The sequence below is a fragment of the Epinephelus lanceolatus genome, chromosome 1, assembly GCF_041903045.1.
Source record: "Epinephelus lanceolatus isolate andai-2023 chromosome 1, ASM4190304v1, whole genome shotgun sequence".
Classification (NCBI taxonomy): Eukaryota; Metazoa; Chordata; class Actinopteri; order Perciformes; family Serranidae; genus Epinephelus; species Epinephelus lanceolatus.
Window position 1 is genome coordinate 33,691,485 of NC_135734.1, and position 13,186 is coordinate 33,704,670.

The 13,186-nt window shown below is 41.0% G+C and overlaps 1 protein-coding gene across 1 annotated transcript in view; it reads right to left on the minus strand.

The window, feature by feature from the left end:
- LOC117256729 (zinc finger E-box-binding homeobox 2) overlaps positions 1–13,186 on the minus strand; it is a 31,604-nt gene that overhangs the window by 9,277 nt on the left and 9,141 nt on the right. The window contains exon 2 of the mRNA XM_033626334.2: positions 963–1,250. Coding sequence (XP_033482225.1) covers positions 963–1,250 — 288 coding nt within the window. The remainder of the gene's footprint in view (positions 1–962; positions 1,251–13,186) is intronic.

The following is a 13,186-nucleotide window of genomic DNA, read 5'->3' on the forward strand; positions in this document are numbered from 1 at the left end:
TTTGCTCTCTGACTCTGTGTGACTGCACACGTCTTGTTCATATATCCATGTGTGCAGAGGGAGCGGGGATACGGTGACACTGTGCAACTGAATCTAATGGAACTAAATTGTTAGGTTTAAGTCTGACAGATAAAACAATGTATTCAGGGAGTTATTTGGCCAGATATGAAACTAGATGGAAGAATTATTTGTCATTTGTGTCCTTGAGTGCAGTGACAGACAGACAGACAGATAGAAAGAGAGAGAGAAAGCCACGTGAAGAAGAGAGGGCGCCTCCTATCATGAATCAAGCCAGTCAGCTTACAGCGACTTTGAGGAAGATTTTTCAAATGTTTGCAGATGTTGGCATATTTTGAGCTGTTTTTTTATGTGGTGAAGGGAAGAGCCTGTGTGGCTGAGTGTTGTAAAAACTCAGCTTTGCCTTCATCAGGCAAGGCCAAATCACACGAGGCGAGGGAGCTAAGTGATTGTTAGTAGGCAAGCCGCGTGAGCCTTTGATCTCTCCTAAATAAAAGGGAAAGCCTCGCGTCGGGCAGTGCTGATTTCAGTACCGTAACGTCACCTCTTTGATGCATGGAAATATTGTGACATTGTGTGGGATGAGTTCTTTTGTCATGCTTTCAGAGGGCTGCCTTTTCAAAGAGAAGAGTGAAAAAAAGGAACAGCTTGTAGGGAAGGCATGGTTTCACAAGGAGCTGATATGAAGGTGTATACAGAGGGCTCTGAGAGGCATCGTGAGACTGGCGGCGTCTTGCATCAGAAAAACACTGTAAACTTGTTTACACATACAGTGGTGTCCTACACAGCGGTCTCATACAGTATATAGATCAAATTTCACATAGTTTTGCTACTTTCTTGGCGGGACTTCATTCTTCTGAAACAACTGCAGGGGTATTTTAGAGTTCAGAAAATAACTTTTCTTTTTACAACAAAACAGTACAATGCTTTAGTTTGGAACTTACAGTACATCCTCAATGGCTCTTGGTCTCCCTCCCTGTCAGTGGCGGATGCAGTGGTGGCGTCGTCTGCACCCTCAGCCTCCTGTTCCACCTGTGGCCAGTAGTTCCTGCTGCCGGGGCTGAGGCTGTGCGGTCGCGTAGAGCGAGCAGGGCTGCCAGGCTCCTCCGTGCCCTCACTAGGCGTCAGGCTCGTCTTGTCCAGGCTCTCCTGGCAGTCCTGCGGCTCCAGGCTCCACAGGCCCACCTCATCCTCCCCCTCAGATCCCAGTGTACTTACTTGCTCAGCATCAACTGTGAGAAAGAGAGACAAACGACCCTGGATCAGACTGACAAGTCCTGTTAAAATGCTATGCAGCAAACAGACGGTACGCTCATTAATGATGCGCGATATGTATTTTCAAATATGTTAAAAATCTAATAAACATGTCTTTTATCTCATTCAGTGAGTTGCTAATATTGTTTTGTGGCATCTAAATATATATTCATTATTTTCCAACATAAACAAAAGGCAACAGGCAAATGAGTTTCTTATCAATTCAGCCATAAATTATGATCAAAACTAACCAGTAACAATGCTAATTATAATTTAAAAAAATATCAGGAACTGAACTGCTTTCAGTTCCTGATATTTTTGAAATTATAATTAGGGGGAAAAACACAACCAGAAATTCAAACATGTTTCATAAATTCTAAACTATATCAAACATGTTGCTTGAGATTAAAGCCGAACAGCAGTATTATTATTTGTTTAATTTTTGTTTCTGTGCTCTCTCTGTGAGCAGGAGGAAAGAAATTGTCTTCGTGTGAGGTTGTTAAATGTGTTTCTTATCATGACATATTTAAAATGGCTTTGTGTGGTTTGATGTGTGGATTAAGATCAATACAAGAATACATGCTCAGCATGCAACATACACATTTGTGCAAACGAGATCCAGAGCTGCTGAAGAAAGGCCCTAACTAGAAATTATGATATTTCAACTGTGTCACTGAGCCATCATCATAATATAAAACTTCAGACACCATAATATCAAATGATAATAGTCATTTCTCATCAATTTCAGTGTAATTTCCAAAGAGATGGTTTTACTCTGACGGTACTGAGAGTGCAGTGTGGCTTTCATTTTAAAACTGAAAAAGACTTTTAAATAAATTAAATAAAAATATATGTATTCAGTTAAGGTCATGGCTTACATAAGAGAAGTTTACAGAAGTGTTATCTTAGGGATCAAAGTTAAATCTAGTAAAATACATCTTATTTTAATGTTGGTATTAATCACTGTAATTACAGTGTTTACTGTTTGTCAAATAGAAGATTTGTCATTTTTCTAATCAATGTTAAAATGTTATCTTGAACTGAAACTCTCTTAAAAAACAATTTGTGCAATTGTAAAAAAAAAACAACTGTTTTTATGTCCAAGTTATTCTCATATTTTCGTATGTGATTTGTGATGCAGCGGGGACACAGAGCGGCAGCAAGAAGAAAAGATACATAACATGCTGTAATTTATAAGTGTACCCTCGGTACCCAGACTGCAGCACAACTGGAAAGGCGCATTACTTTTTCCCATGGCAAAGACAATAAATGACAATCACAAACACATGCCTGGGATTTCAGCTGTAGGCTCTTATTTCCAAGGCTTTTTTTGAGGACTCTCTGTTTTCCTCTCACTGATTGGCAATATCTAATCACAACCAAGTAATGACCATTTAAGAACACACATAGACTCTCTGCCAGTGACTCTGAAATACATCATTGGAGAAAGCCAAATCATTGTCGAGGGAGGGGGGGGACACACGGACTGTGCCAACACACAGAGGGCCGATTCTTCTTTTTTGTGTTGTCATGAAAATAAGGTTTCTGATGAGCATCTGATGAAGATCAAAATACGACGCTGTCATGGTCCTTATTAGTTTTAAATAAATTTTTCCCTTTGGCCTCTTCTCATCAGAGTGAAAATAAAGTTTCACAGCTCATTAAATAAATAGAAAAAAACATAAACAAAGTTTATTCATTAAACTGTCAAAACAACACTCAGTCACTCTAAAAAGATTTTTGTGTGAGCCGTTCCAAATACACCCTTACTGGCTGGTGGACGCAATAATTGATGAGTATTTTGCTTTCGACACACACTCAGTTACGACCCGCAGCTCGCTGTGACAAAGGCCAGAGACAGTTCTACATCGGCGGAGATGTTTCAGCAAATCTATGTTGTCAACTTTACATCTCCGAGACGCACACACAGATAACACACACACTCACTCCGTTACTGAAAGAGCAAAAGGGGGCCCAGCGCTGCCGAGAAGGGGGCAGCCCACAAACACAACTAAAACACTTCATGTACACACATTCTTCCAGTGAATATATTATCTAACCTTAAAATTCAACACCTACACGCATATCTGTTTGTATCATCTAGTTGCAAGTCCTTCCCCAGCTTCATTACACCTCTGTAAAAGTAAGCTCATGCAAAACTCTGATTCACCCAAGGCCAGTAATCTGAGCCTCTGCTCCATGCTGCTCTACCAACATGGGGAGGAATGACTTGCTGTTATGGGGGGTGAAATTGGTCATCAAATGTGTTTCCCTACAGCAGACAGCTATGAAGTTATATGATGTAGTTGAGGTCGACCTATCAGCCCTGTAGGAGTTTCCTGGGATGATAGGACGTACCGCTGGGCCCAAAAAGAGAAAAATCTGGTCCGGATCAGCATTAAATTGGCTCTAATTTTCTCTCCCATGACAGTGAGTGACACTGAGCCTATATGTGCTGTCATTAAAGCAGCATCGCGCTGGGATGGCTTTCATTATCGGGCCCGTTGATTTATTTATTTGGATAGAGGTTGCATCCTTCAAATTGGTCTTTTTTTTCTGTTGAAGCAGGACAACTAAATCTTTGAACGGCACAGGAGGTTTTTTTTGGGGGGGGGGGGGGGGGGGGGGGGGGACTGCAAGCAAATAGAGATGGCATGTCTAGGTACAAAGGAGTTATGAATTCATGCAATGTGCAAGAGTTTTATGAATGTATAATTTGTTGGAAGATGCTGAACATGAAATAACACACAGCACAACTCAGTAGAAAACAGTACATTGCTGTTGTGCATGCACTGTAGTGTGCGTGGGAAGAACGTGACTCATATCCAGAGAGTGCTAACCAAACTGTGCTGCATCATGCTTGACAATGTCGATCACTTGGTCTTCTGGGGACTGTTTCTGATGGTTTGACAACAACAGTGTGTTCAGATCAAACACTGCAGCACTATTTTAATCCATCTGCCGCTTTCCCTGCCTGACAGTGACTGAACATCTGAGAGATTGACGGCCTGCCTGCCAGAAAGCAGTCTGCTTGGGACACCAGAGTTTCATCCTGAGAAAACAAATCGCTGCTCTTGTTATCTTGAGGCTTGTGATCCATCTTGAATCAGATCTGAGGACTAAAAAAATGATGATCTGCAGTCTTCTTATTTTTTACATAGTTTAGTCAGTCTTCCAAAGCCTGCAGACAGAGACAGATAACGCCTGAACACAGTCAGAAGCACACATGTGCGTGACATGGGAAGAAAAAATCTTTACACAACCACAGCAAAACACAAACCGCAACTAAAAAAAAAGTAACATAAGATAAAGACAAAAAAAATCAACATTTCTTTTGCACTGGCTCACAGCAGTACAGAGAGTTTCAGTGCTGGTCTAATTCTGCACTGTTTATATCCCAGAGGGCATCTACTGTACAGCAACACGCTAAGCTGCAGTTTATTTTACGACGCACACATGTGATCTGGTATTGACTTAGTAATTATGTGGCTAAATGGTAAGCACGGAATAATTACCTAGAAATTACCTTGTTTGTTTCTCTTGGTTTTAAAGGCAACAAACAAGGCCAGGCCCAATTTACCACGCAATGTAATCGTTACCGTTCTGCTGATTCTTACAATTCAAGAACGGTACATAAAAGCCAGGATAATGGCAATAAAATGTTATCAGTGCTATTTAATTAATTTTCTTGAGATAAAAACAACCTAATAATCAACTTTTTCTTGCACATATCAGTATAAAACATTTTGGTAACATGCAAAAAAAACATTTTGAGCAACTCTCAAACTGAGCACAAATAGCAGCATTTCAGATATGGTTGTTTACTGTGTTAGAAATACTTTGTGTCTGAATTATGTGTCATAAAAGTGCAGTTTTTGTTATATACGCAAAATCAGAACCACGCACCATATGCATACCATTAACGTTAACTTTAAATATACATAGGAAATAAAATCAAGCAGGGTACATATTTTAAAGTTCTGAGTTTAGTTTAACAATTTAAATATGCTTTTTTACAGTTGTCTCTTTTATTGTCTTGTGCCATTGTTTTTTAAAAGTTCACATCACATCACTTTTCAAACTGATACATCAGCAAAGAGTTATCCTGCTACACAAAATAAATTAAATCCACAAAGCTCTTCATATGACATAATATAGCCGTAATGTTGGTGGTAAAACAGTCATAAGCAAGAAGAGATACAACTGAGTAAACTGAGGCATATTAAGAAACACACTGGTGAAACATATTTTTTTGTAACAACTCTTTTTGATAAAAAATATAAAATATAATAAAAATATTATTTAGAAATTGTTTGGTTTCAGTTAATGTATGATATAATGCTCCTTCCATGCGGCTCAAGCTGTCATGGTTTCACAGGTGTCAAAGAAAGTCAACACTTGCTATTTTGAACTAAATAAATTACCATGAGGGTCACAGATGCCCACACGCCAAACAAAAAGCAAACACAGGAAGATGTGTGTATTGTCATTTTTACAGTACCTACGAGAGCACTTCAGAGACGAGGTAAATCCATATTCATTTGCAGAATGTGCTCGCGCTGACAACGATGACCCATCTTTAAATATATCGCAGAAATCCAACATGCCATTTAAAAAACTCTCACTGTGAGAGCTCCCCTATTCATACCTGCTCTCTGACATTTGTACAATGAGTCAGAGGAGGACCGCAACCAAGAACAAACACCTCCCACCTGATCTTCTCAATCGTAGCAGCGACTCACACTCTCTCTGTCTCTCAGGGTGATGGTTCCTTCTGACTTAGGCACCTTGGCCTGCTCTGGTTTGGTTTGGTCTGACCTACCCTGACAACACTGAGAGGAGGAAAAGCACAACTGATGCCTGTGTGCCAATTATGTTTCATCTAACTGTGTTATTGCACATGCACCAAATACATAATGAACACACTGTCATTCCCTAGACATGTTTATACAGCAATAAATAAATAAATAACTTTTGATACAAGAAGATTTAATTTCAAAATATAATTTTGTAAGATCATAGGAGAGTGTATGAAACCAATATCTCAAAGTGAATTTAATTTATTTTACAGGAAACTTAGTGTTGAATTTTCCTCTCGGTGGTCGCCTCATTTAGGAATGCAACTTTCAAATTTCAATCCATCCAAATGTTTTACAGATTATATCATGGATGCTGACAGCAAATTGAGGATTAAATGCTCCAAATTACATGTTAACCAATAGGAATGGTGGTAATGTGATGTTTTGCTGCACTTTTATTGCATTTCTGTGGCCAGAGAAGAGGAAGTGCAAACATTCTTGTCTAATGATGGTGAAAATAACCACAAACACATTGATATGAGAGTCTAAGTCGTGCAGTCAAGTTCGAGTTCAATTGATTGCAGTTTCTTAGCTGGCAGGCAGCGAGCCACCAAAAAAAAAAAAAAAAAAGTCTGCAAATGGCTGCCGGCAAGAATAAATGAGACTGAAACTGTGACACTGTGTTGGGGATTGTAAAGGTCATATTAGTGTGGAGGAAGAGATGCTTAAATGTGATGTGTGGTGCAGCATGTGATTTTGCATTCTTGCAGTGTGTTTGGTACACAGTGCTGTGGTGTGTATGTGTTAGAGAAAGAGGGGTAACAGAATAGAGGCAGAGGTGCATGAAGAATACTGCACAGAGCATGAACTGCACTGGGAGTGAGGGAGGGAGAAAGAAAAAAATGATGGAGGAGGAGAGAGATAAAAGAATGAGAGAGGAGTGAGGAATTAGAGAAGAAACAGTGACAGAAAGCAACAGTGTCAAACTGTCCCTGACACAAATCCTCCAACTGATGTCGAACTGTGAAAAACACGCTACAGAGGGGAAATTCCCTCAACACACACACACTCACACAAACTAGGGTACAGAGAAATACAGAAAAACAAACAAACACGACTTGTATTGTGGGCACAAATGGGGAGCATGGCCGGCCTACTGCTGCAGAGGACTACAGCATGATCAAATAAGGCAAAGAAATAAATGACAATAACTTTGTGTGAGTTAAAGCCCATGTGGTACCACAGCAGCAAAGTCACGGCTCTGTGCCTTTAGATGTCCTGCTCATTAGGAGACACCACCCTGTCAAGGCACTTAAACCACCACCACAGAATGTGCAGCCGAGCGGCAACATCTGCACTTTGAAACCCTCAGAGGGGCACAGAACAATCAGCTCGAGAAATAAACACCGAGCTAATTTCCTAGTATTGATTAAGGCTCTGCAAAGACAGAAGTGGGCACAACTGCGGCGCGATTCTGCACTCTGAGCAGTGATCTTTAAATCTGACAAGAAACACTGTATTGAAACTATTTCGCCTTTGTTCACTGTGGCTTTTAATGATTCCGTTCAATTAGGGCTCTTGTGACACAAAAGCAGAATCCCTTTTGGCATTTTATTAGCTTCAAAGCGAGCTATTCACTGATACCACTCACAAAGTTGATTTGTCAACGAGTTGCGCTTTTGGTATGACTGTGTGCTGGTGTTAGTTTCATTATTCACATATGAGCTCGTTCTCAGTGCGATTTCAGAGGAGCTTCGGCGAATCAAAGCACAGCCCCCGAGACACCGGCTGAAACATACTGTGGTGTTGTGTACAGCTGCCATGGTCGCTCTGAAAGAGCCCAGGCATCTGAAAATCGAATAAGATCTGTTATCTGTTATTCTGTATCTACAAGTCACATCACTGCACCAAACAGTGAACCACATCTGCTGAGTGGAAACCTGCACTCATGTGACTTCAAAAGACAAACATATTAAACCAACAGTAAAATAAGTTGAAATAATGTGCAGCAAAACCACCAAATAGTTAACAAAGCTGTAACTCACTGTGCAATCCATATGCTGCAGGGCAAGCTGAGCTACCTCATGATGAAACAGAGAGGATAACAGCTTCTCTGCCATTGTCTTTATCTGTCACATTCAATCCTAGACAAAGTTTTTTTTCTGTTTTTACATCTGATAGGTTTAATCTCCTCCTACTCATATTTGCACTTTGCCCATGCATACTGCACAGCTTTGCTATGAGTCTGTGTGAATTCACTTAATGCAAATGGTGGAACGCTGCTTTTTTAGTGGTTTCATTTGCCAAACACATGGGAATTTTAACCATGTGTATTTATACGTGATTAAAAACACAAAGCAGGATTATGACATAATTGTAAACACAAACTCAAGCAGCATTTTTCTATGCTACAGTGTTTGTCTGTGTGTTTATGCATCTCAGAGAGAAAGAAAAAAAGAAACAGGAGCACTCAGACTGACAAGACAGGAAAGGGGTCCCAAATAACTTGACGTAGACCAGTAAACGACACCACAAAGGTGCATTTACGTGCCGGTGAAACAGTAAGACAGCTCTGACTCACTTGGAGGTACAGTCCGCTGAACTGTGGCGGCTACAGACACTCATGGAGAGGCGGTGTGAAGAAGACGGAGAAACACACTCGCAGGGTATACTTTCATCCCCTCTTGTAGATTCCCACCCGAGCTGTGTATTCTTAGATTGTGGTGAGTCAACTTAAGACATCCATGATATATTTTTGTAGCCTGTAATGATTTTACAGAGCTGACAACTGCCTCCACAGGAACTTCAAAATTAATAGCTTTGCATTTTCACAGGTAGCTTGAAAAGGCGGTGAAACTGTCGCTAGATAATAAGCTTAGCATTCAGTGTGTCATTATAAGAATCTTCTACATTGGATAATGTAGCCTTTTTGTGTAGGGTAGGCCTTTTAAACATAGAGCGCCTTGGCCATAGGAGATGCACAGATCACCCAAAACAAACCGCTGTGGGTTAAAGAAGGATGAACAGCTCATTCTCTATGGTGGAAAATGAAAAAGAGTAGAGGTCAAAGTTCACATTTCAATTTGAATGTATTTAACAAGGTTCAAATGTTTTGCATATGACGCAAGCCCTGCCTCACATTTCATCCTTTACCTGCGTGCTGTGTGTGGTGATTAACAGACAAAACCGAAAAGTCCTAAAACAACAAAGCACTAAATGCTCTGACACGAAAACACCACAGACTGTTAGTTGTTTATCAAACAGAATCAATTTGTGTGCAAAAAAAATGTGGTTATCAGTTTTTTTCTTTGAACAAATGAGGCAAGGTGTCAGAGAAGAGGTGTGCATAGAGCCTATGTGGTTGCATGTGTTCTTCCTTTGGAGGTTTCCTGTATGCTACTGCCTACATGCTTGCCGCCATATTTACCTGTCCTGTCGACCACCACAGTGAAATTTTTTTTACCTTGTTTGACACCGGCCTTTACCTTCAGAGTAGATATGTGTGGCTTTCTGCTTTTGTGCCAATTTTTGAACTTCGTGGGCAGCTTGCGCAAGTAACACATTGTTCTCTACAGGTACACAGCACAGAGGAAATGATTTTTTGGGTTATTTATTTATTTATTTAACTGTTCTGTTGCAAGGATATAAACTTAACATCAAAGAAATCCTAAAATACCTGCATTTGGTTGAATTCTCTAAATCACAAAAAACTGTTTAGAGAGTTCAGGTTTTTAAAGAGTTGGCTTATCAGTAAATGAACATTCACAATGTTCACGACGATGATGATTTACAGCCTCTGATCTCATTCATTGTCTCTCTCTCGCTTCCTCATTTCACATCTGTAACAAACTCCCATGCACAATACAGTTTCCACTGACCTATCTAAGTTAAAATAAGAAACACTGTTGATATCATTCTGGACTTCCCTGCTAGTATGTCATGCTGAATTATGTTGTTTGACTCATTTATCATGGCAGTGACTCACCAGTAGTGACAAATTTACGTATCTACTGCAGCCATACTGTGCTGTGAGAGCTTGTACATATGAACAACGACTTGTCACCATGTTTGAGCTCAGTGCCATCGCGCCCCGTGTGCATCTGCTGCACTGGAGGCAGGACTGGTGTTGGTGAGAAAGGTTAGCTCGGTCAGAGGAGCACGTTATTTCGAGTTGGCCCGCCACCTCCTCCTGTGGCCCGCGCTGGTTTCCGTGTAGCGAGGGATCGGTGCTGGAATGCAGTAACGGTCACAGAGGGACCCACGCACTCACCACACTGTGAATCAAAACCCAAACTCCACTTCATTAGGCTCCTGTCATTGCAAAGACTCTCACACCACTCTATAAATACCCCTGTCTCCCCCCTCCAAATTTGTTTTCCCTCTTTTTTCTTTACACATGAAAATGCTCAGGGACCGTTCCAGCTTTCTGATGTGGCTCTTTATTTTGTACGTTGGCACAAGAAACCACACAATAGTGGCTCCTTTTGAATATTAAAACATTCTCTGACGGAGCACAAAGGTTTCTGAAGTTTTTTAATAGGGGTGCACGCTAAATAAAACTTCTCTTTGAGCTTAACAGCTATACAATGTGGGATTTGGTTAGTTCAACTTGAGCTGCAACTCTCAGTTACTCACTACGGGACATTTGTTTTTAGGGTGAAACAAGTATGCCTGGTATCCCACTACTTTGTCTACGTCAAACATCTGTGTATACGATCTGTTAGAGGTGTTTTGCGTGATGTGGTGTCCTTGAAAAGGACAATTTACTGCACTAAAACCCCAAATGTCCTAATCTAACCACTCGAGCAGATTTAAAACACAAGATACAAGAATTCTGAGAAACCCACATTAAGATATGAAAAGATCAGAGCAGGCCATGTGAAGGCATTAACTAGACATGCAGTTGCAGCAACCTAAATTCAACTATCACTACAGCTCTTAATGCCACTATCCCTCACAAAATTAAACATCTCGTTATTCCCTGTTATTCCTCTGTAAGTAAAAAATAAAGACTAACAAGTGTTGATCTCCTGATTAGACAGCAAAGAATATGAAAAGACAACAGACTATTGTCCACTGCTGCTGGACAACTCATTCACCAAAATGAGAAAGTATAGGATGTAACTGTATCCAAATAAAAGTTGTTTTATCATGACAAATGTTGTTTCATTAGACAAAGCCTGTAGAGGAGACCTGGCCGCCAATTCCTGCCTGGTTAACATACAGACGGGGCGCCATCCTCTGGCGCATGTTGACATTACACCCTCCAGGCGAGAGATGATGATACACCGAAACATTTCAAATGACCACATGTGACCTCTGAGGCTTTGAAACATAGAAAAGATGCCTTTCTAATGTGTCACTCTGCTTCTATTTTCTTTGTCTTTCTCTGAATCGTTCCTCCCATGCCTGCACACACCATTACTCTCTTTCTATCCCTGCCTTTCTTTCGTCACTTTTTCTGCCCTTTAAGCACGCACGCATAAAGGAATACAGGCAGCAGAAAGGGGAACACACACCATTAAAATGGTCTTTGTGGTTATGCAGTTCTGATTAGGGACGATGTATGAGTCATATTGCATATTAATTTACAACACACATCCATATGTTCGTTAGTTGCAGCTTGGTGTGGCTGTATGTGTGTCTGTGAGAGGGAGAATGTGAGTGCTGTGCATGTGAAGCCCGAACCAACGCCTTGAAAAAGAAACTAATTAAAGTCATGGAGAAAAATGCAAAGACAGCAGAACCACACAAGAGAGTGTGTGCATGTCATTACTGACCTGGCCCAGTTGGAGAAAAAAAAAGATGGCAAGAAGAGAAAGAGAGAAGGAGAGAGAGAGAAAGAGAGAGAGAAACCTCAACCAGCGAAATAATGTATATAAAAAAGACTCAACAAGAAGAAAGGTTTAAAAAGCAAACTTCGGGAGTTTAAGAGGATCTTTGATGTGTATCAGAAGAGGAAAGCAGCCTTGCGACTGGGACGACAGTAATTTTAAGTCGAAGCAGAAGGCTGGCTGGCTGGCTGACTGGCTGCCTGGCTGACTGACTGTGGGCTTTGATGGCGCTGGCTGTTTGAAGTGGTTTTCGGGGGATGGGAGCAGCGTGTGGTGTCAGTGGGACAGGGGAGGCGCTCAGGGAAGAAGGAGGGGGGGGGGCATGATGGCGACCGTACAGGACTTGAGGAGCCCGGGCTGGGAGGAGCGGCGGATGGATAGATGGTAAGAGAGGGGAAGAAAACAGGAGAAGTGGTGGATAAAAATGGAGAAAGAGTGAAAGGGACGGGAGGTGCGGAGGTGGAGGAGTTGAGATACACAGAGGAGATAACGAAGAATCAAAAGGATGATACAGGAAAGAATAGAAAGAGAGAAGACAGAACACTGAAACAGTAGAAGAAAAAGAGGCTCACACAGAGAGGGAGAGAGGAAAGAAAGGCAACAGATGAGAGCCAGAAAAAGCTGCAAATCTGAGAAGGGGAGGGAAAAAAAAAGAAATGACAATGAAGTCAATGAAGTCAACCTTTCAGATCTGTGTCTGAAAGTCAGAGTCCCGTCCCAATATCAGGCCTGGACGCATTCACACCTACCTATTACTTGTATCATTTAGATGACGTTACCTCCCTCTGATATGCTGCCAGACTGCCTTACGACTTACTTCCCCTTCCATCCCTCCTGCACGCTGGACACATGCACTATATAATCATAACTACACTGTTTCCCTGAGGTACCAGAGTCAACCGCACAGCCGAAGCGGAAAAAGAAATTGATTCTGTACAACTTCAGAATGTTTTTGGTTCCTCTTGCCTATTCATTTTCTTGTACTGACTGACGTTTTAAAGTCATTTTGCAATACCAACAAAAACATGATAACCTGTCACGTACCATGGGAAATTCTTTAAAAAAAAAGATGAGATAAGACTATTTACTAGATTGTTACGCAGTGATAAATGACAGAGTGGACCAGTGTATGCTGATATCATTTGCGTTGCTTCCTTTTTAACACAAAATACTTCCGGTGTATGGATCCTGCTCTTTATCATACCTGAGCTACTGAAGATTAACTTGAAGATCTAATAATGCACGTGCTAGCAAACATTTACGTCTTTGCTCAGTCTGAGA